This window comes from Phaenicophaeus curvirostris, chromosome 1, assembly GCF_032191515.1.
Source record: "Phaenicophaeus curvirostris isolate KB17595 chromosome 1, BPBGC_Pcur_1.0, whole genome shotgun sequence".
NCBI lineage: Eukaryota > Metazoa > Chordata > Aves > Cuculiformes > Cuculidae > Phaenicophaeus > Phaenicophaeus curvirostris.
Window position 1 is genome coordinate 91,447,879 of NC_091392.1, and position 24,777 is coordinate 91,472,655.

The 24,777-nt window shown below is 41.5% G+C and overlaps 1 protein-coding gene across 1 annotated transcript; it reads right to left on the reverse strand.

Annotated features, from left to right (window-relative positions):
* Positions 1 to 605: 605 nt before the first annotated feature.
* TOMM70 (translocase of outer mitochondrial membrane 70) lies at positions 606 to 22,091 on the reverse strand. Its single transcript, XM_069868137.1, has 12 exons — positions 21,733 to 22,091; positions 13,744 to 13,917; positions 12,328 to 12,454; positions 10,435 to 10,544; positions 8,805 to 8,953; positions 7,458 to 7,665; positions 7,018 to 7,152; positions 6,072 to 6,179; positions 5,319 to 5,435; positions 4,366 to 4,463; positions 3,719 to 3,841; positions 606 to 2,777 (listed from the first exon to the last, which is right to left on the reverse strand). The coding sequence occupies exons 1-12, from the start codon at positions 22,018 to 22,020 to the stop codon at positions 2,624 to 2,626; spliced, it is 1,791 nt and encodes a 596-aa protein (XP_069724238.1). The 5' UTR covers positions 22,021 to 22,091; the 3' UTR covers positions 606 to 2,623.
* Between the last annotated feature and the right edge of the window lie 2,686 nt (positions 22,092 to 24,777).

Here is a 24,777-nt window from a genome sequence, read left to right on the forward strand (position 1 = left end):
CTTTCAATCTGCAATTAGATTCTAGTTATTCAAGTCACAACTTCTAATCTCCATTTTGGCAAACTTGTCTTTGACATAAATAGATTCTATGTGATCAATATCAAGATGCAAGACAACTCTCTGTGTAGAATCAACATCCCAGAGTCTTTAAAAAACACCTTGTTTAGCCAAGTCTTCAGTAGTAGCTTCCTACATTATTTCAACAGGTTTATTTTTTTAAGTAGCAGTAACGCTTGTTTCACTGCAGCTCCTGCTCCCGACTACACACAGCTTCTACTCAAAGTTCATGTGTGCACCTGGCTAAAGGGATTGACTTGCATGCATACATTAACAGGGTGTCAACTAATCCGATTCCCAGCTTTCCTGGGTGGATTTCCTCATGCCGGCGATCAGCAGCTCTCAAGATCAAACCTCTGCGAGTGATGGAAGCAATCGGCGATAAGACTTGTTAATTCCATCTCTCCTCCTCATTTTTTTCTTAAAGGTTGAAGTGAGAAGATGGCCGGAGTCGAGCACTATTAGTTCTTCCACCCTCAGATAAGCACAGAGAGAACCACTGCAGCAAACACTTTCACCAAACCCTATTCTTATTCATGTGAGAGAGAGAGACTTGAAGGGAATATTTATTTTTTCAGTTTACAGGTGATATGTCATTTACAAAAAAATTACAGACAATGCATCCTTTCAGTGCAGTTTCAAACTAGTTTGAGAACAGGCAAAAGTCCGTGATGATTTGGAATGCTAGTATTTGACAGCACATGCTTTTTTCCCTTAATTGATTGGGAGGGGTAAGGAATGGAGTACAGGTAGGGTGAAGAGGAGAAAATGCTGATGTAAATAAGGCCATGCGAATAAAAACTCCTCAGGAGAACAGGACGTATCGGTTAGTCTGGCAGTTTTCTGTTCTCAGGTAACAGATGCAGAGATTGGAAGTTCCAGAAGAAACCTGACAGGTGTTATGTGCCGTGCCCTTAGAAATCACTGGTACCTTCCCATACCTTCAATTCTATACCAAAACTATGCTTTCAGATCATCTACTAAGCTAGCGAAAATAGAATGAGTAAGTCTTTATGTCTACTCTCCACCATTTGAATTCTCAACTGTAGTTGCTGGGAGAAAGGAAGGTCAAGTTGAAAATACAAGTTGCTGCTAGATGGTGTCACAAGCAAAGAACAAGACAGTTTGACCACAGCATGATTCGTTTCTTTAAAATATGAGCTACGTTAGACAATTCAGCATAAGCGAATCTATGATCTCAGGATGGAAAGGAGCCCAAATTAGTGTATTGTAAGTGAAGCTACATCAGTTAAATATTTGCATGAGATTTATCCAGCCACATCAATCCAAGGGAGAAGCAAGACTGACCTGACTGACTCCCAAAACAGAAAGATCAACCCAAGGCCGGAAAGCCCTCAGGGAGGTTCCTAGCTAGAGGAAGATTGTTTATAATAGTATTTAATAATTTGCCAGTCTACTGTTTGCAAACAGTTGCTTCCTTTCTACAATATTTGTAATCTCTGACAAGACAGGGTCTAAAGAAGGAGGAAAGCAGTACAGATTCTAAATCTGTTATTTGAAGTTTTAGTCTATGCTTTGTTCCTTCTCTCATTTATTCCCGCAAAGGGGCTATTACAAGGAGCAGATCAGAACACAGCAGTCCCTAGGGACTAAAGAGAATGTACATGGTCTGTTAGATGTTACATTAAAGAAAAAGCATCAGATTACAAAGATTATATGCAAGCATGACCTTACCTTGGCAGCTTTACTCCCAGCAGTACTTTCTGTTCTCAAAAGTTCATCTGGACACTCCAGAACAATATCCTGTGACATCCAAGTAAGGACTCCACACAGGAACATGGCCCTTCTTCCACCTACACGTGGCGCGGTGTTACCTGCCCTCTTTCCCCAACCAACCTTTTTACCAGTTCTCCTTCCTCTACAGTACACGAGGGCTTCCTGGGGTGTGGATAAGGACTACCAAAGTAATTCCCTAATAGCTGCCACAGGACTATTTCCAAGTTAGTTATGTAGAGGGTGGGAGGGCCTTTAAGGGAAGATTGTGCATGCTTGCATATATTTACAAGGATTCTCTCCACATCTACTGGCTTAAAAAACCCCTCTATAGTTAAACAGTGTGAAAATTATTATTATTTTTTTTGCAAAATTAAAATCAACTCTAAAGGATTAATTGTATATAAAAAAAGAAACCTATTTTACAGCACTGGCTAGTTTTACCTTTAAAATCGACAGGAAAACCCCCCCACATGCTGTGATATTGTTTGATAAAGGAAAAAATCGCCCACAACATAATCACCCAAAATGAACCAGTGTGAAGTTTTTATTTGCATGGCCAAAAGATCTTCCTTTTGTTCCCCTGCGACTTGATTTCCCTTAACACGCTTTAAGGTTTTTGTTGCAGAAAGAACAAGATGCAACACCGAGTACTTCCTTGAACAACCACTCCCACAACACTGAAACATTGAACAGATGTAGCAAATGACAACACCACGAAGGGGAGAAAAAAAAACCTAAGTTCCACCATTCAGCATGGTCTGCAACAGTGTCTCTAGGGCTGGCTGAAGTGGGCAACTTCACTTTAGGAGGTCATTTCCTCCTCCTTTCTTTACAGTGTAGGTGGTTTCAATCCATACTTCTTTGCAACTTCTGTCTGGGCATAGGCAGCATCACAGAGTGAGTAGAGGTGGGCCATCTCCATTTCAGATTTGGCCAGGTTGATAGCTTTGTTGAACATTTCAATGGCTTTGTCCAGGTTACCTCTGAAAAAGCAAAATGCAGTCCAATTAAGACCTGCAAAGCAACCTTTTCTACAGCATCGTTCTTCCTTCAGGGCTTACACCTAAGAACTTAAAAAGACTTTGGGAGGAACCACCATGAGAACTTGCGATGATGATGTGCAAACTGAGAGAGGTCACTACCAAGCCTAAACAACTATGAGGCAGTTAACGTCGCTCTTGAGAGCCCACATGGGTAGTATTGGGGCATAAAATGTTCTCCACAGGACACCAAGTCTACTACAAAAATAATGCTGGGACAACTACATGAAGTCTCATCTCCCCTGAAAAGAGTTTGTACACATAAGAGGAAAACTAGCACAGACGAGAGCTCACATTATTAAAATAGAAAATGCTTGCAAAATTTCTTGTGGCAACAGTTAAATTGTCTTTTTCATGACTAGACATGTAAAAAAAAGACTCAGCTACAAGGGAAACATTTGCACAACTGCAATACAACACACTGTTACAGAACAGTGCATCAGTCTTTCCTCTTTTCCCTGGGAACTTGCAAACTGCAGTCCTGTTGGAATTAAACCCAAAACATCAAGCTTGAGAGTACAGCTCAGGATTCTCAGTACAAACAATCCACTAAGATGTTTAAGGATTATATTAGACACACAGGAAGCCTAGGGATTTATTTAAATTTACCCAGACTCATCTCCTTGTTTTCCAGTAAGCATGGAATTGGTGAACGCTGGAACTTGTCAGATCATAAAACAGAATTATGCCACAGAGAAAAGAAGGCTTTACCTAAGAGTTACAGAGCAGGAATCAGGACTTTAGGTAAGAGCTGGCTTGCACAGCACTGGGTTGAGATCTTAAGACTTAAGATCCATAAGGACATCTAAGGACTACTGTAATTTCAAAAGCAACTAAGAACTCTTAATGCTGCAACTCAACATCATTAAGCAACTCCACGTTACCTTTGCACTTCAATCGTTCCCATGGTTTCATATGCAAAATCACATTTGTTATCGATTTCAATGGCCTTGCTTATGAGTTCTAACCCTCTGTCTAAATCTTGCTTCCACTGGAGCTGAAGTAAACTAGGAGAGAAAGAAAATTTAGAACAAACTTCACATACTCTTCCCAAAACGCTGATCACGTGAGCAAAACACCCCAAGATCCCAAATGTACTTAATTCCTAATGCAGGGTAGACAGTAGCTTCATGGCTTTTAAAAACATGTATGTGAAAGTCACTTTCAATAAGCCATGTTACCAGTTTAATGACTCTAAAAAAAAGTAAACTTCTCACAAGACAACTTGTTTTCAGTTGTTTTATGAAACACAAAACTTAAGCACAAAGCTACAATTAGGATAGGGCTTAAGTAAAAGTCAGATATACTTCAGGTAGATACTAAGTTAGGAACGAACATTAATAAGACTCTCCTGAAACTTTATTTAGAGTTTAGTCAAGAGAAACTGTAGAACTACATTCAACAGCACTAAACTGTTTTCACAAAGTTATTTTTCTGGCTAAACTTCTAAATACAAACATTCAATTCAGGTTAATTCATCTAAATATGCCAAGTTCCCCTAAACAAAAGGGTCATAAAACTGAATACATACCCTTTATGAACATATGTAGTGGCATTGTCTGGCTCAAGGTCAATGCATTTATCATACATTTCATCAGCCTTGCCAAACTGCTGTTGATCAGTTAGTGCCTGCATCAAAAGAGAAACCTGTATGTCAATACACAACCAAAACACACACTCTGTGCTAGGCTAATTCTAATTAAAACCATATTGACAACGTGAGATTGGACATAGCTCTCTTATCCCACAGCAGGCCAGGCAAAGCAGTTACCAGAGTTCAGTTCCAAAATTGAGGCTTTTTAGAAGAAAGCTGCTAGCCTTTAAGAGAACAAATTACTGATCATAGTACCATCCACAACAGGAGAACCACAAGCAACATGCCAAGCGTACTGCAAGTAAAAACCTTTCTATAAGTCTCTACTTGTAAGTCTCAACCGCTTCCTTAAAAAAGGAAATGCATCCGTATTGCCCAGCCTGCTTAAAATCAGAACATCTCGTGCTTTGTACTAGAATGAGCAGTATGTTCTCTTAGAAAAGAAATGACAGTCTCTCTTACAAGTGTGCTCTGAACATCTTGACTGGTACCTGTCATTTGTAGCAGAATGGAAGTGTTACCCTACTTCCATACATTTAACTCCCAAAGTACCTGGAGAATCCCAGACATCCATCAAGTGATATGCCACACACTTGCAGGAGTTCAAGGGGAAGTGCATGCCAGCCCTCTGCCTCCTAGTAACCACCCTTGACTCTCATCACTTACACTCTGCTGCACCAATTCTCCATTTATTTCCTCCACCCCAGGTACACGCCTACCCATATATTCAGCTAGCTCATCAAAGACAGCATGTGTTATATCAGAACTTAATTCTCAAAACTCTTCTTATATTATTTGAAGAAATGTATAAGGAGATAATGAAGAAACGTTACTGAAGATAAAAGGTACAAGAGAATGCAGCATTTTCTTTAAGTGAGAGAAAAAAGTACCTGAGCATAGAGTGCATAACCTTCAGCACACTTTGGAAATTTTTGAATGACATCTTCAAAGCCTTTCATGGCTGCCTGCACAGACAAAGGACTATTTCCTGTATAAGCTTGGCGATACTGTTCAAAGAAGAAAAAAAAAAAGAAAAAAGGAAAAAAGTGAAACACTACCATATACAAAAGAAAGGCTCATCAGGCCACTACCCATTCCCCATCAGATGCATGCACCATAACAATTCCAGGCTCCAGCAGGTGACGTTCCTGTGTATCCCTACCAAATCTGTTTCTAGGAATCTACTATGTGTCAAAGTTTTTGATAGAGTGGACTTGGAGAGAAGAAAGGGTGAAATAAAGAAGCCATAAGGCCTTATAGCTGCTAATAGCCTCCCTCTATTCCAACAGCCTAGAGATTCCAAGCCTAGAATTCCTCCTTGTTCAGGCTGCGCAAGGCTGTCCTCAGAAGTTTCCTATGTGCAAGGGCATTGTTCTATCTTGCAACAGTCTGTTTCCAATTTTTTGAAGGTGACCACTTTCCACAACATTAAAGCTTTATTTAAATCAATTTTACGTGATACAAGTAGAGTGAAGATTTGTGTTCCTCTACCACAAAAGAGATGACCTGCCGTTTGAACAAACATTTCAAAATGAAAGCAGCAAACCCTTACTCTAACTAAAAACTGCTTAATTATTTCTTTACCTTATTATTAACATATATTGAGCTGTTGTCATCGAGATGAACACCAGCATGTTACCTACCAGAGCAAAACATTTCTGTGCTTGAGCCAAGGCAGAATCCGGTCGCAATCTGATACATTCATCGAAGTCTTCCACAGCCTCTTCGATTTGGTCAAGCAGGATTTTCAGCTAGCCAAAATGAAAGAAAATCCTATTTCTGTATTCAATCTGTGCTTCAGACACTTCAGAAATAATTCAACTAGTGTCAGTTATTCATATCACCTCCAGTTCAGTTTTGGAACTGCCTAAAAACCTACAAAACCCATGACTAAAAATCACTGCCATAACACAATGAAGCCAGTAGTGAAACTCTGGCTTCGTATGCAAAAAGACAAAGTCCATGTGCAGGGATCGAGAATGCTTGCATTTGAGACTGTTACCATTAATGTTAAAGCCGTATGTCCAGTCACCAAAACTACAGTGTATTTTCTCAAGTCGCTTTGCCTCGCTGTAGTTAATACCTGTGGGCTGCTCGGAGGTTGAAACATTTTGGCTTTCCCAGCTTGCATTCAACTTTTTTTTTTTTTTTTTCTGACATTCTCATTCCTCCACAAGAGTGGAGCTCACTTCAGCATTCTCTTCACTGTGAAGCTACTGTAAAACACTAATTTTCAATCTGCAGAAAACTTCCATTCCCTTTAATCAACACATACCAGGCCCCTTCACAGAGCAGCTTATATCTGCTGAAAATGTATATGAACTCGAGTACTTTTAAGCCAGAGTTCATATTGATAGAGAACTGAACCTCTGTTGCTCTGCCTTCTTCCCTACAGCAACAGAAATAAACTGCTTCTGCCCGACTTGAACCTGTGAATGAGACGGTGTGTTTATTCTGCAACAGTTCCACATTAGGAGTTCAAGCTTTTCTTCAGCAAAATATGAAGTGTCTCTGATCATGTACTGATATTTTTCTTTAGTATTTATTGAAATATTCAAGTATTGGGATAAAATCTCTAATGTTTCTTACTTGTCCTCGATGGTGGTAAACATCGGCATTCTGAGGATCAATATCAGCAGCCATGTTGAAGTCTTGAGTGGACAGCACAGGTTGCTGCTGCTGCATATACATGCTTCCTCGTTTGATCAAAGCATTAGCTCTGAGCTGTAAAAAAAAGTTCAAAGAAGCATTAGCCACTCCAACATTCCTTCCGAGTTTGTTGCAATTACAGTACGTTTTTCATTCGACGAGGTTCTCCCACTGACAGATTTAATTAATTCTAAGCAGGAATAACTTTCATATTGACTCTAAATTAATCAACTCAAGTTGATGAATCACAAACGAATCATTTCAAGTATATCAGCCCATGCTTCCATCTTGGTGGATTTTTTGAATTATATTGCAAGTTTATCATCTAACTTCTATGTTTTCTCACTCCAAACTACAATCCAGCTGTGACAGACTCTTACCTTCACATTTGCATCTTCCATGCTGATGACCTGATCTAGGTCTGGTTTGGCAGCATTTGCATTGCCAATAAGTAAATAGAAAGTAGCTCGCAGAAGCAAAGCTTCTGCCATGTATTTTCCCTTTGCTTCAATTTCTTTCGTGCTTTCACTGATAATTTTGTCGTAGTTTTCTTCTTCCATATATTGTTTTGCTCTCAAATAGCCAGAGCTGTAAATGATGCAAGAACAGTTGTATATATACATGCAATCACTGAACAGTGCAATTCCAAATCAGATTTTTCATTAAATGATAACAAATACTAACTTTTGCTATACTCAGTTACAACACTAGCATAAGTCAAGTTGCACATATTCCTGTATGAAGCCACCACAAACTGAAAACAATTTAGACAAAAAATGGCCAAATTACACTGGAAATTAAGAAGCAAAATTTTTTAAAGCTCTTGAACTTGACCTTCATTTGTCCTTCGAGGTTTTTTTTTCATATTAAGGACAGCAATAATCTCTGCCTTGAAATAAGAAGTCTGGGATAGAATTTCATATTCTGATATTAAACCTAACACTGTGCCGCTTTTACGTGGAAGAAAGAATTTCACAGCAGAAATTACAGTAAGCTAAAAGTCGTGGATTCAGTGAATCTGTCTCTATGTCAGGTCATTTTATGTTAGTTTTAAAAAATAAATAAATCATAACACTGTTTGCAATGGTTTCCATACTGACCACAGTGGTATCTTCCAAAAATAAACTGGAAAGCAGCATAGCAAGTTAAAGCACCATTCATGTGGTGCTTAAGCTCCACTCAAAAAAAGAAAAACCTCAAGTTTTTCTTTGTCAGAAGAAACCTCTCATTTATGTGCAATTTGATTCCAACAAAATAAAACACCCTTTCAGCCTCAGTTGCTGTAAATTCATAGTTTTCATTAACAGAGACCCTTCTCCTAGCTTGTCTTCTCCTTTCCAATCCAGAGACTAACTTGCTTTCTCCCTTGGAAACTCTCCTTCAGTATAAAACATTCTTTCCTCCAGACGCATTATTCAGTACTCTCTAGTCCTCCTTTCTCCTAAGATTTACTATGATACTTTAGTAAATATTCAGTATATCTTCCCAATCTCATTGTCCTTTCTGTTTAGCAGATTGAAGCCACCTACAGTTTGGAACTAGCCAGTCAGCTTTCCTAAAAACTTAAGACTTTAATAGTGATCTACTTTCATAGGCTCATGTTATTACCATAGGATTTAGCATGAAAACAACTATAAACCAACAGCAAGTGACACTGAGCAGAATGTCAAAATCACTGAAAACTTAATTCCAATACCAAAAGGTTTCAAAGTGTACCGTACACTCACTTTTCTTTTACTTCAGAAGCCTCTCCCTCCTTATCCTTATCTTCATCTGATTTCTCACCCTTAAGCAAAGGTTGGGAGATTATATCATCTGTGAAAGAACTGAAGTAGGATTTAATGAACTGTGGTGAGGGCATCAAAGGCTCACGATTCTGAAACAGAGAAATGTAATTTCAAGTCATTAGATGGTAAAATCAGATGGTAAATACAGAAATGGATAATCAATGTGATATTAACAGAACTCAATCATGAAAGAACCAATGTATGATTTTCCACTATCCCATTTGATACTCTGCTATTTTTGGTTTGACAGTTTGACCTTTATGGATCATTTAAGCTTCAGATCACAAGAGAATAGCCATCACCAGTAAAAATAAAGTGAAGATACTCAAGAGAGGAGGGAGGTAGTACCTTTCTGCATGTATGGCTAGCAGTGAGGACTCTTAGGATATCACCAGACATTGGGCAGGTGTTCTAAAGCAGTATGCGTGCACATAAATTGGGTGGTAAATGCAAACTTGTCAGTTAAAGCATGAGCCTAAACTCAATTAGAATCTACTCAAGTAGATTCTGAATTGCAATTTGCCCTTTTCTCCAAGTTGTCCAAGAGAAGCTGCTGTCTATTACAATGAAGGCTAATGAGGCAATATCCTAATCCCACATTTTTCTTGAAGTCCTAGAAATTATTCTTCCCCGGTACAAAATTCTTTCTACAACTGAAAAATATTTCTTGCTCAAAATAAACCCTGCACACAAGAATTACAATTCAGTCTTTCCTGCAAAAAAAATTTGAATGCACTCTTCTGAACTTCCCTATTAAGTTCAATCATAATACTGCCTTTTTGAAACACACCTAATTCACGATGCTACCACCACCACCCTAATAGCCCAATTCATTTTTTGTTACCTCAACAGCACACATTCATGTGAGTTTCTGTATGAAAGAAACCCAGCATCTCAGGATTTCAGTACTTCAACCACAGTGACAAACAATAAGCTAGAACATTTTAATAACAAGTGAAAGCGTTTTAATACCTGTCCCTACTTTTTTGTATCCAAACAGCCACTTAAAATGACTGCTCCTGGCTACTCCTACACTTCCATAGTCTTCTTCTCTGCAGTTTCCAAACATTAATGCAAAGAGGTCTGAGTGCCAAAATAGAAAAGTACAAGTGTGAGCACCTATTTACAAAGAGAGAACAGAAACAGCCTGCGACTGAACATCACAAGTAATCTGTGGTAGGTAGGAGAGGAAGGTATATTTTTCAAGACAGAATCAGGAAGCCTGACTACTAATAAAAAGATGGAACAGTATTATTTTCCATGACGCTGCAAGTCCAGAAAAGCTCCATGTAGGGGCAGCACACCAACTTAGGGTGTCTCCTAAATGTCATAATAAATTTGATTATTAAAGAGAAATAATTGCTAGAAATAGACGCCTCTGAGGTTTCAATAACTTTAGAAAGGTCCCAAAGGAAAACAACATTGGTACAATAGTAGCTTTGTACAAAATCATTCCTGTTAAATCTTACTCCTCAGTAGATGAAGACGGTGACTTGCTTACAACAACTGACAGAATTTCAACAACTAGTTGGGTAAAATCAGAGTTTGTCAGAAACATCACAAGTCTTACCTTGTATTTCTCTTTGGCCTTTTCTTTTCCAAGGAGTTTAAGAACTTTATCGGCTAATAGCATACTTTGCTGGTTTTGGAAGGCTTCTAAAATGCAGACTGCAGTGACATCTAGGAAACAACATACGAATGTGAGATTAAAGGCAAATTCTGATAGTCACTGCAGTACGCTAAAACGTGCCACTGTTACAATGAGTCACTGCCAAACTCATACACATCCTGTTCAAGGGTAAAAGCCTCTGTTTCCAGTTTGCTGTATCTATCATTTTTTCCAAGGTACAAATTTGTATCTCAAATGACTTCCTTGTGATAAAAGGACTTCATGACAGTGAATTAAAGAAATTGTATTTATTTTTACCTTCATGTTTTTATCCAGAGACAAACACACTTAGGTGAACAGTGAAATGTATACTTCCAATAAGGACTTCCACCATTCTGAAACTTTGAAGATAGTAATTACATTCACCTTATGTTCACATTAAAAGTGCTAACACAGTTTCTCTTCTGGGACTGGTCCTAATTTTCTACTTTTAGAATTCACATTCAGTCCCATCACATCTCACTTCTTCCTCGGTTTAAGGTATCTTCCCATATTATATGTCAAATTTTTCTGCTCACCTCTTTGGAATGGAGCAAGTTCATAGAATCATAGAACGGTTTGAGTTGGAAGCGACTTAAAGATCACCCAGCTCCAACCCCCGTGCCATGGACAGGGACATTTCCCAGTAAATCAGGGTGCTCGAGGCCTCATCCAACCTGGCCTTGAACACCTCCAGTGATGGAGCAACCACAGCTTCCCTGGGCAACCTGTTCCAGTGCCTCACCATCCTCATTGTGAAGAATTTCCTCCTTACATCTAGTCTAAATCTTCCCCCCCTCCAATTTAAAGCCATTCCCCCTCATCCTATCACTCCACGTCCTCATAAAAAGTCTCTCCCCAGCTTTCCTGTGGCCCCTTCAGGTGCTGGAAGGTCACTATAAGGGCTCCCTGGAGTCTTCTCTTCTCCAGGCTGAACAAGCCCAATTCTCTCAGCCTGTCCTTGTATGGGAGTCTAAGAGGAATACTTTGCTGGTCTATTTAAAGTACTAGCTGGTATCACATCCCTTTCATTCACACACAGAAACCTCTGCAAATGTTAACTCATCACTGCCCAAATCACGTTTTGCAGTGTGAAATGTACTCTTATGCGCCCGTTCAAAACGTGTCCCTTAGTTCAAAAGTGCCCTCAGACAACACACCTGATCTGCAGTACTTCTTAATTTTCACACATTCCTGACAGTTCAAAACGTAGTGTGTTACAAACACTGTTTGGAAGGATATGACACAGTAGTTTCTGCTGAACTCATAGTGTTAATATTAAAAAGGTTTTTTTTAAAAATCTATTCCAATTTTCATAATGTTTATACATCAGAACAAAATGCTTCTAAAGCCGTTTTCCCTTTTATACTGGCAAAAAGCATTTAAATGACTGCAATATTCTTGTTTCTGACAACATATCTCCACCTGAAAAACCACCTTGGTTTCTGTAGTAGCACGCATTCTCTAAAAAAAACAAGTAAGAAAGTTTGTTGCTGTATGGAAGTAGAATGACTGTTGTCTGGATTATCCACTAAACATGTTACATAAATTTTAAAATAAAACGTAGGGTGTTTCTTGGAAAAAGAACACCTTGAGCGGCTGAAGCAGCTATTTCAGATCTAAGTGGATGACAGCTTGAAAAACAGGAAAAGGTTTCTTCATACAAGAAAACATATTTGCCATAAATATGAATGGTTTTAAATAAATAATTCTGTATTACTGTAGTTACAGAAATAAAAACAATCCCAGAAGTCATCCTTCTCCAAATAACTGAGCTAATTCCAGTTTTAAGTATACACATCAAGAGACACTCACCTTCTAAACATTCCTTCTTATTGTCTAGCTTTTCATGAGCTTTTGCGCGTCTGAAGAGAGCTTTTACATATTTAGGGTTAAGCTCAACAGCCTTTGTGCAATCTTGTGCCACTTCTGTCCATTTTTGCTGTGAGTAGAAAACAAAATGAGAGAGGTCCTACTCAGCTGCATTATATTAGCTTTCCACTACCAACTCCAGGGTCATGCCCACCTAACGGTAGCTGCCGTTTCCCAGGGCTCTGGTTCTACCTGCTTGCTTCTATTTCTGCAAGTTTCTCAGTAAGAAACTGTCAGGTACCACTGGAAGCCACCTGCACCAGAAGAGCCACAAAACAGAAAAGGAATTCCTACAGAAAAATGAAACCAGACAGTTGTGCAAAGCATATGGGGGAAGACGATGAGTTGATGTGAAGATGCTTGCAGGAGGCAACATTGGGACTGAAAGACTAGTACTAAACAAATAGAAAAAAAAAAAGAAAAAAAAAAGAGATGAAAACCAACAAACAAGCTTAACAAAGCTGTAAGAAATTGTTTAAAAAACCCAAACTTCTTACTTCAATTTACTACGCTATGTTACCACAAAGGGATGATAAATGAATATGTTGGAGCAGACCTGGTCAAGGATATTAAAAACTAAATACCCTTGTATCCATTTTTGTGCAAAAGGTATGTATCAAAATAGGCTTTTCTAAGAACTGAAACAAAAGGAAGCACACCCATTTGGGATTCCTTATGGCATGAATTTGCGTTATAAGTAGTATCTGATTAGACAATAACTGTTTTATTTCTCCTCTAATTTTCAAGACTAGCTTTGTCTAATCATAGTTTCCCACTTAATACTTCACACTGTACAAATCCAATTTTCCCACTCCTTCACACAGCTCACCAACTTGACCTAATAAGCAGATCCATTGATACAACACTGGTTGACTTCTAAAACTAACATCAAATATACTCAGCTATCAAGTTAATTTTACTTCCATGTGTGCAAAATTTAGGTATTGAGCTTTAGAGGGTTTTGTGATTTCTTATTTAATTTTTGAAGCAACAGCCTTCCAAAATACCTGAACTTTCACCTAAGAGTTAAAGAAACACTCAAGTAGAGAGAAGTAAAATTAACTTATATACAAGCAAATTATTCCAGAGGATAAGAAATTAAAACCTTGTCTAACAAGAAAGGTACACACAAGAATTACATCACACAGACTGAGAATAGTTAACAGAAAATAATTTTATTTATGTGTGGAAAAGTATGATGAGCTAATAAAAAACAGCTGCAAGCTACAGTATCTTGTTGTGAAAATATCATTACCTGGCAGTAGATATCGTTACCTGGGATCATTCAGTGGATATCACAAAATAAACAATTTATAATGCATCTTTTTAGCATAAACACATAATTATCTAACTTCTTACCAGTTGTTCATAGGCAGCAGCTCTATTTTGATAGAAGGTAGAAAGATCAAGGTTTTTCTCAGGAGGGCACAGGCTGATAGCTTCAGTATAACATTGAATAGCTTGCTCATACTTTCCTGCTTTAAAATATTTGTTTCCTTTGTTCTTGGCTGCTTGGGCTCTATCAAGAGGGCTCTGAAAAAGAAAGTGGTAGGTCATTTCAAATAGGAAAAGCATCACCACACACAAACTATGTGCTTATGGGCTGATCTTCAAAGATATAAAATGAAACTGAGTACTAAGCTCTAGTCTAGACTTCTGAAAAATCTCCCTTCTTCCTTTACCTGGAAAAACACAACAGATTTTCTTTTGCAAGTACATCACATCAAAGATAACCTTTTCAGAAGATTCACCACAATGGTATTAAACAACGCAGTGAATTCTCTTTGGAAAGCTAAGATTAAAACCTGTTTATGTGATGAGTCATCAGAAGAACCAATGGAATAAGTAATTGCTCCAAAGACTAAATATGTGAAGACAACAAAGCCTTCAAAGCAATTAATGTAAGAAAAGTTTCCAACTGAAACACATATAACCTATAAGACCAGAGCTGACTCAGCAGACTATGAATTAAATATGGAAAACGCTTTGTGGAAAGACCTACTGAGCAAGATGAATAAAACCTGTAGGGAAAACAAAGCCGTTTTGTCTTCCCGAAACCTTTCATGCAGGTCCCCTTCAGTTACTGGAAAGTCTCTATAAGGTCTCAGTCCTCAGTATGCAAGCAGTACACACACCACTGAACTAAATGGCTGCCTTTTAAACATAAAGGCCGATACAGCTCTGTATCATCAATAAACCCAGTCTGATAAGGACTTAAGATGAAAATATAGACTCACTTAGATCTCACACCCATGAAGAATGGATCCCACACAGATTGAACAGAAATTGTGCATTAAAAATAACAAAATGTTGTAGCCGAATCTTTATTGTGATAAAACACAATACCAGATTTTAAATACAACTCTTTAAAAATAATGATCCTGATGAGATGAATTTTCTTAGAAATCATGAAATTATGAATATTTGTAACCTTTTTTTCCTCAAAAAAGCGCTTCATGTTTTGTTTAAAGTTACATATTCAACTTAGCTAACTGCACTATAAAATGAAGAAGCCAAAAGCACTAAAAAAACTAAATCTCATGAGTCTCTTCTGCTTTCGTATGTTTCTGTTGTTCATTGTCTGGGTTTATTTTGCTGTAGTTAATGCTGCAATGCCTTTTCATAACAGTATAAATGAAAATATGAAAATTAATTCTTAGCACCATATCAGTTTTTGAAATAGTTTGTCAAGCCTTAGATTTAACCATGATAAAATTTCTAAGCCACTGCTTCTCAGCCCTCCAGTTCTTCTCATTTGCTACACTGAAGTTGTACACAAATAAGAAACTGATTACAGAAGCAAACTTCATGTACCTCATGCACAAGTTATCAAAAAATGTCACACCTTCTTCCATTTTCTTGCAATTTTCTAGACATTATTTTCCAATTTCACCACTTCTCACCTGACCTGCTGCATTTCTATATGCTGCACTGGACATTCTTAGTCCCAAAGGTGAGTGTCCATACAGAGCAAGAAAAGCTCTCACAGTTTGTCACCTTCTGGTCAATGAATCTGTGCAACAAGCAAGCCAGTCCAATAAAATGAATGGAAGTTCATAATCAGTTATCTGCCGAGGCAGTATAAACAGTACAGAAGTTATCAGCAGTTGCATAAAAAAAACCAAACCAAACAACCCCAAAACTTCTCAGTACTTAGGACTGCTTTCAGCCACTGTTCACTAACAAGTCTTAAAACAGAGTTTAAGCCATGTGTGTACTTGAGAAGCACTCAGTTATCTAGGCAACTCAACAGGCAGATTGCTAACTGCCTAAAGACCAGACAACATTGACAAAAATTTCTTCACTGTTACTTAAAGCTCAGCAAATGTGCTTTCCTCACAAAATGCATGCAAACAACAGCAACTTATCTGCAACTGACTGCCAGCTGTGAGAATAATTAAGCTTATTAACCCTCAGGAATGTCAATATAGTTAAACAGCAGTTCAGAAGTTCATATATTTGAGGGAGGTTGTTTTTTATAGCAGAACAAGAAATTTGCTGCCAGACAATGACAACAGTGATTCAAAACAGAAGCATGAGCAGCAAGTTTCAGCATTTTCTTTTGGTTGAAAAGGATTTGCATGAGCCCTTGTCTGACAGATGACATGGAAGGGGACTACTGTTTCAGTCATCATAATTCATCAACTTGTGGAAAAAAAACCTAACAAAAAAGCCCTGGTCTAGACCTCTAATTTTCTCTCTAAGTGAGAGGACCCGCTTGATGAGATCAGGTACCAAAGAAAAGTGGCGTTTTCTGAATACCTGCTGTTCCTGAATACCTATCTTTCTTTTTTTTTTTTGACTAATGTTCATCTTATCTCAGACCTATACTGAAAGGTATTAACCAAGTATAAATGGCTTTAAGATTCTCCTTACCACTAAACTCACAATGAGAAAAGTTATGTCCACATAAGCTTAAGATATAAATTCAGAGTGCAAACAAGGTCATATTCTAGTTAGAAATAATTAAGCAAGTTTATAGTATAATTTGTCATCATTCTCCATCAGTCACCTTCCTTTTAAATGAGTTTGCCGTTCACACCTACTATGAATAGACAAGCTGCACGTGAGCTGCCAAGAGTCTAACAATTGTTCTACTGCTATTATACACATTTTTGTTTTCTACACCTGTCCACCACAGCTGGCATGAAACACAGAAGCCTAACAGTAGGTCCATAGTGAGATTTGTCAGGCAACAGGTGCACAGTACAACAGAAGTGACTTTTTACATTGCTGAGATCAGTTCAGAATAACTATCAACATAAGTATATTTAGACAAAGGGGTTTAATCCGTTCACACACTGATCTAATGCCACAGCAGCGAGACAGGCATATTCCACAATTGCTATCAAAATAGATACTGGAAAGCAGCCATGCTAGTTGGCTGTTGTTCCTGCATGTGGCACCACAGAAGCCAAGGAGTTTGGCCACGTTCACCCACCACTGCACTCAAGGGCTATCTTCATCTCAGAGGAAAACGTGCAAAGCCAGTGAACTGTTGCAGACCCAAATGGCTTTGTCTGCAATACACAAAGCCACATGGCTGACTAAACTATCAAGAATCTCTGCTTGATGCCTGCCTCACATCCCAAATGGAGAAGCTTAGCCTACGAACTTACTGAAAGAGTTAAGGGGTGAAATTTGGACTATCACAGACTTGCAATAGGCAACAATTTCAACTTCAGAGAAAAAAAATATCGAAGCAGCCAACACATTACCTCAACTGCTTGCTCCTGTCAGACAAGAAGGGCATAAACAAGTTATCATGGAATAAGTAAAAAAAAAAAAAAAAGCCAGCTGAGCATCAATTAATTCAATAAACATACTGGAGAAGTAAACTGCTTTGCATTTCAGTTATGCAATATCTACCACAAACAAACAGAGCATGTAAAAAGCACCTGCTGTTAGTAACTAAAACACATTCCACCCAAATTGTAAGAAACACCAACAACTTCTGTAATTAACAGATGCCATTTGACTTTCTGACCTTGCAATAGCAAAGTCATCCACAGATGCAGTTTTATCATCAGCACTTAACTTGTCCAACAACACCAGTTTACTGTACCGCTGAGGAGCTGTGCTTACAAGAGAAGGAATATCCAAAGCAGTTCAGCTTCTCCCGATATAGTGTCTACGCTAACAGCTTCTGCCAACACAACGTCAGTTGCGGATCGCACAGTTGGCCAGTGCATCTATGCCAGGAGACTCTAGTGCAGATGCAGCCTGGGGAAAGCATTTCACTGTGCAGCAGGTGAAAGAAAAGGCTGACCTGCATGCAAAATGGTAAGAAGACTCACTAAAAACAATGAAGATTTCAGACCCCACATATTTTCAAAGAACAAACAAAAAAATTTAAGGTTGTGTCTTCAGAAACAGTGAACTGATCATGAAATTGATACAAAAGCCGATTTAATTAAATGAATGAAAAAGCCTGAGTACTAAATCACATTTATGAGTAAAAGAATAGTTACCTGACACACACACACACACACACACACACACACACACACACACAGAGCTGTTGGTAGCATATTCGTTATTGACCTATGCGATTTCTAAAAGACTTCTCTCCTGTGTTTAGTCTGTAAAATTAATTACTACCTCTTATTCAGTGTACAGATTTGTACCTGAAATCTGACCAAGTTTAAGAAAATATCCCACTACATTAGAAAGGCAGACTGATACAATGTAGGTAGTTGATACAAAGCACCTACGACAGTTGTATTTTCAATTATGGGTCTTATCAAGAATATCCATGACTAATAAAATGTGTAGAAACAAAATCTACATGGCATCACCGCTTTGGATATCAGGAACAGGAAAGCAACCCTCCACACACACATAAAGTAGTCAAGGGAACCTTCAGCCACATTGATTTTTCTGCTGCAGCCATATTTTAACCAGCTAGAGAATTATCTTATGTAATCAGGCAAATCTGACCCATTCTTCTACAGCTTTCCTAAGTAATATCTCTCATTTCTTTACTGTATAAACAATGACACTGTTCAAGGAACTCCAGCTCATACCACTCAGTCACATACTTATTCTTAGATGCACAGAGTGTTCCAGCAATTTAATTTGTGAATCAATCTGAAAGTGCTAGACGTGCAATATTTTAAATCAAGTGCTATACAAGTGTTGAAAGCGTTTTAAGCACTTGCTTCAAGTACAACTACAAAATTACTACAAACCACTTCGTAGTACATACTGCAATTCAGAAATACAACCAAGAAACCCAGAGTTAAATAGCAAAGTCACTGCAGCTACACAAAGGCTACAAGCAGCCTGCACAGCAGAGCTCACACGTAGCAACACTGCCATTAATATGCTAGACGCTGTTTGCGGCCACAAGCCCAAGCTACCACAGTATGCAAAGTCTTAATTTGTCCTCCTAACAATACTTGCTCAGTACTGCTGTCCATAAAGGAAAAAATCACTGCATTCAAATAACAGTCTCCAGGTCCAGCATGGGTATGGCAGCTCACTACACTTCCAGGAATGCCTAAGGGTAACTATGATTCACTAGTTGCAAAGCTGACCTCCTCCCACCACTTCCATGTGTTCCTGTCACTGCCTGCCCATTCACATAACACTAATCTTCAACACTGAAACGATGAGGGTTAAAATTGTCCTTTTCCAATCTCCTGAAGGTGGCTTCTCTCCTGATCATTTCAGTCAGGAAGTTTAAGCCTGTGGTCTGACAGTTGAGAGTGTTTCAGGTGGTACACAGGAATGAGAAGAATATTTCAATGGTATTATCTTATCAAAGCTGACCAGTTTGTCAAATCCACCACTTTAAACATCCTCGTCAATTGTAACCTCACCTCAGTAATACAACGTGACCACCATGATACACCTATGACTGTTGATGTGCCTGAGACACACCTTTCCACTTACGGGCATACAAGAGATCATAGATCTGGTTTGGACTCTGATTTTCCATGTTGCCTTTCAGTTTTTGTATAGGTAGTTTGATCTGAAAATTCTCAGAAAGGTAATTTACAATGGAATAAAGGTAATCTATTTAAGCAAACTCTACTCAGAAGTCTCAGTTACTTAACAGTATGGCTTTTGTACTTTAATGGAAAATATTTCTTTCTAAAAAGATTTTAATTGTGTTTTCTCTCCACTTCGCTGTACCCAGCATCTCAGACTAATACAAAACAGATCACAGAACTCCTTTTCAAAGTACTAACTCTGGAAGCAACTTACTCATAACTATTTGACACCTCAGAAGTAGAAGCACATTCACCTAACAAGCAGCAGGCTGTCAGATCCACACTAACCTGCTTAATGCATACTTTGCAACAAGAGGCATTCAATAACACACGACGACCGGAACAAATTCACACACGCTGACTGAAGCACTACCAACAACAGGATGATGAGCAATAAGCCCAGTTATGAGCATCCTATGCTCACAGGAGCCAACCTCCCAGTTTTATGCAGTGATAATGACAAGGACGCCACCTGAGCACATCTGCTGCAGCATGCCTTCATCCATCCTCTCCCACGTGTTCTCCACGGCTGACATAGAGACTACATGGAATCATACAATGTCCTGAGCTGCAAAGGACCCACCGGGATCATTGGGTTCAACTCCTGTCCCTGCACAGGACAACATCAAACTTCATCCCATGTGTCTGAGGACATTGTCCAAAGGCTTCTGGGATATTGTCAGGCTTGGTGCTGTGACTGCCTCCCTGGGGAGCCGTTCCTGTGTTCCACCACCCGCTGGGTGAAGAACCTTTTCCTGATATCCAATGTGACCCTCCCCTGCCATTCCCACTTCTCCAAGCCTGCAGGCTGCCCTGCACTGCCTCCTGGTAGCTGAGCATCCACCCCTCCCCTCACCCTGCAGAACACCTGCCCTAGCAGCAACCTGCAACCCTTGGATCCCTTTATTCCCTGCAAGGAAGGCAAACAGAAGCCTGGTCTTCTGGGACCTTCTCCCAATTCTGGCTTTTTCCTTCAGTGACAGCACCCAATGATAAGGACACCACTCAAATGCACCCGCTCCAGTGCGCTTCCATCCATCCCCTCACATGCATCCTCCGTGATTGGCATAGACTTTGTGGAGCCATGGAACGACCTGAGTTGGAAGGGACCCACGGGGACCACCATGTCCAACTCCTGTCCCCGCACAGGACAACCCCAAACTTCAGCCCATGTGTCTGAGGGCGTTATCTGAAGGCTTCTGGGATATTGAGGGGCTTAGAGCCGTGACTGCTTCCCTGGGGAGCTGTTCCAGTGTTCTACCACTTTCTAGGTGAAGAATCCTTACCTGATATCCAACCTGACCCTCCCCTGGGACATCTGGAGGCTGAGGGGAGACATCATGGCTCTCTACAACTACCTGAAAGGAGGTTGTAAAGAGGAGGGAGCTGGCCTCTTCTCCCAAGTGATAGGGGACAGGACAAGAGGGAATGGCCTCAAGCTCTGCCAGGAGAGGTTTAGGCTGGACATTAGGAAAAAATTCTTCACAGAAAGGGTCATTGGGAACTGGAACAGGCTGCCCAGGGAGGTGGTTGAGTCACCTTCCCTGGAGGGGTTTAAGGCATGGGTGGACAAGGTGCTAAGGGGCATGGTTTAGTGTTTGTTAGGAATGGTTGGACTCGATGATCTGGTGGGTCTCTTCCAACCTGGTTATTCTATGATTCTATCTTCCCACCACTCCCACTTCCTCAAGCCTGCAGGGTGCCCTGCTCTGCCTCCTGCAGGCTGAGTATCCGCCCCTCTCCTCACCTTGCAGAGCACCTACCCTACAGAGACCCGAGTCCCCTGGGACCCCTTTATGCCCGGTGGGGAAAGCAAAGGGAAGCCTCGTCTTCTGGGCACTTGTCCCCCTTTCAGCTTTTCCCTTCAGTGATATCACTCGATGATGAGGACACCCACCCCGGCATGCCTCCATCCATCCCCTCACATGCATCCTCTGTGGTTGGCATAGACTTCGTGGAATCATGGAATGACCTGAGCTGGAAGGGACCCATGGGGATCACCGAGTCCAACTCCTGTCCCCGCACAGGACAACCCCCAATTTCACCCCATGTGTCTGAGGGCGTCGCCCGAAGGCTTCTGGGATATTGTCAAGCTTGGAGCCGTGCCTGCTTCCCCGGGGAGCGGCTCCAGAGCTCCCCCACCCTCTGCGCGAAGAGCCTTCTCCCGATACCCACCCTACCCCTCCCCCGGCACACCTTCCCGCCGTGCCCGGCTCCCGGGGCGGGCGGGCGCGCCTCCTGCAGGCCCATCGCGCCGCCTCCGCTCCCCGCTGCTCCCCGGGGGCCGCCGCTCCCCTCACAGCGGCGGCGGCTCTAACGGCTGCCGGCCCGGGGGTGTCCGCGCGCTCACCGTGTCCTCGCGGCCGGGCCCATCGGGCTGCCCTCCGCCGCCGCCGCCGCCGGAGGAGGAGGAGGAGGAGGGGCGCGGGGAGGAGGGCCCGGGGCTCGCGCGCCCCTCGGGGGTCTTGCGCTCGCTCGCGCCCTTGCGCCGGGCCGCGCGCCGCCCCCACAGGTACAGCGCGCCGGCGCCCAGCAGGATCGGCGCCCCCAGCACCAGCGCCAGCTGCCAGCGAGACAACCCCCCGCCGCCGCCGCCTCCGCCGCCGCCCGCCGCTTCCACGGGCTTCGAGGCGGCCATGACGCGCTCCGCCCGGCGGGGGAAGGGAAGGGGTCACCGGACACCCGGAGCACACCGGGAGGGCACGGGATGGGCGAGCACTTCCGCCCGCCGCACGGCGCCGGGAGGCCACGCCCACTGACCCCATAGGCCACGCCCCCCGCCGACCAAACAGCACTCCCGCTGCATAGACCGCACCCCCTCCGCTAGGCCACGCCCCTTAGCATTGGCCACGCCCCCGTCGCCCACCCGCGCCCTCTAGGCCACGCCTCCCACAGCACAGGCCACGCCCCCTCTTGCAACGGCCACGCCCCCTGGGTGCGCAAGGTCTGGAGCCGCGTCATAGAGTAGAATCACCAGGTTGGAAGAGACCCACCGGGTCATCGAGTCCAACCATTCCTATCAAACACTAAACCATTCCCCTTAGCACCTCGTCCACCCGTGCCTTAAACACCTCCAGGGAAGGGGACTCAACCAGCTCCCTGGGCAGCCTGTTTCAGCGCCCAATGACCCTTTCTGTGAAAAATTTCTTCCTAATGTTCAGCCTAAACCTCCCCTGGCGGAGCTGAGCCGTAGTGATTAACCCGGGCTTAAAAAGAATATCTAATATCCAAGCACTGGAACAGACTGCCCACAGAAATCGTGGACGCCCCATCCCCTGAGGTGTTCGAGGCCGGGTCGGATGAGGGTTTGAGCGACCTGATCCAGCGGGAGGTGTCCCTGCCCACAGCAGGGGGGCGGGATCTGGATGACCAAGATCTTTAAGGTCATTTCCAACCCAAACCAACCTATGATTCCATGAACATTTTTAAGGAAAATCATCTTTGTTGTAAATACCTTGTTTCTTCTTTTTTAGTTATTAACGGAATAAAAATAATTTAATGTGCAATACTAGAATTTCATATATGTGTACATACATATGCATTATATGTATGTGTGTCTATGCTTGCTTAGCACCCTTACCTGTATGTAGAGGAAGCTTGTCTCCCAACTATTTCGCTAGAGCACTCAGCTGAGGATGAAGATATTTTGATATTTTTTTATACTCAGATAACGCTAATCATCTCACACCTAGAAACTTCATTTTAGGTGGGAGGGAGATGGAAGGAATATGTGTGAAGAAACATATTGCACTGAAGGAAAAAGTGTCTGAAAATAAAAACAACTGTAAGATTTCAAAGCAAACATCTCAGGGGTTCAAATAAAATTTGCCCTGCTGGACAATATATCCTGGTCCCTGGCAGTAAACAGCTCGAGCTGTATCTCCCTTTATTTATGGATTATTACGACTTGTGTAAGCATATTTTGCCAAAGCTGTGAGACAGCCTCTCTCCTGCTTTTCTCTGTCACCTGTCTCAGGATGTCAGAAGCATTTCCTTCTCCACATGCCAGGCTGCAGTTCTGTCTCACATGAGAAAAGAAGAAACTTGAACCAAACCACAGAAAATACGTATCAGCAGGCCAATAGCTTCCTACTGGGACAGCCTAAGTTCCACCCACATGATGCTTCCTATGAGCATCACATACCTTGCCTGTACAGGCTGGTAGCCTCAAAGATGTGAGTCAAATTTAAACTATCAGAATATGACCAGGAGTGTTTTTCCCTATGTGGAGAATCAGCCCACACATCCTTTTTATTGCCTCAGATGTCTTCACTGTGCTGTTTTGCAGGTATTCCTCTTGCTCCTGTCCATCTCTACCTCTGCTGAGAAAGCAGCCTGCTTGGATGCACGACATCCGAGGATATGCTGTCTGCACACCCATGTATTCCAGGTCCTTGTGCTGACTGTCGTCTCATCTGCCCTAGACAAAGCAAAATAAGGGCACATATATATTCATGACCAATTGGGCCCTTCACCCCTATTATTCAGAATGAAGAGTCCTACATCAACGTATCATACTTAAACCTCGCACCTACACTCACATGAATGAAACTAGAGCTGTTACTACATCTGTATTGCTAAACAGACTGAAAACAAGGAGCAAGGTTTCATGCCGGACAACTGATTCTCCATAATGTTCAACTGCCAGCAAGCTTTTGGCATAGTCCTGGCTGAGGCCAACTAGCATCTCCACAGCAATGCCCAGGCACCACGAGAACCTTTTGCTACCTAGCACACAACAAGGACTGCTTCCAACAGGCGGTTAGACTTGGGTCTCTTCTCCTGTTCCAACATTGTCCCAACAGGCTTTATAGCCTCAATGCACTCCTCCATGTCCTTCTGCCATGTCCCAAGGCATGTTATATATCTTCCATTTTCATACTATGCAAACAACAATTTTATGAGCCACAGCAGAGTTTTCCTGTTATATCAGATATTTTGACATAAAAAAGATACAAAACTTACAACAAAGTACTATAGTCACGGTACAGTACACAGAGTCTTGAGGAGACCGCACAAGCGCCATGGAGGGTAGATGTGACCAGACTCACTACTTGGTGTCAGGGCCAGAAAACAGTTTCCAACCCTCTTCTGTTTTGTCGTATAGACAGGACCTATATGGCCTACGCTCAGGGCTGGTGAGGAGGAATCGGACCCATTTTTACCCTGGTGGCCTTGAAGTAAATCAGGGTCTCCATAACCCTGATATGGCAGATGGTGAAAAGCAGGTGATGAAAGTTCATACTGGTTGTCATAACCCAAAAATGAATAAGCAGTTTCTTCAGGGAAGGCTGTCTTCTACCTAGACAGACCATGTTTTCCATGCCAAAGGAAGAGCAGAGACAATAGAAGTCAGGAGCAAGGGCAGCACAGGAAAAGTGGACCATTTGTCCTC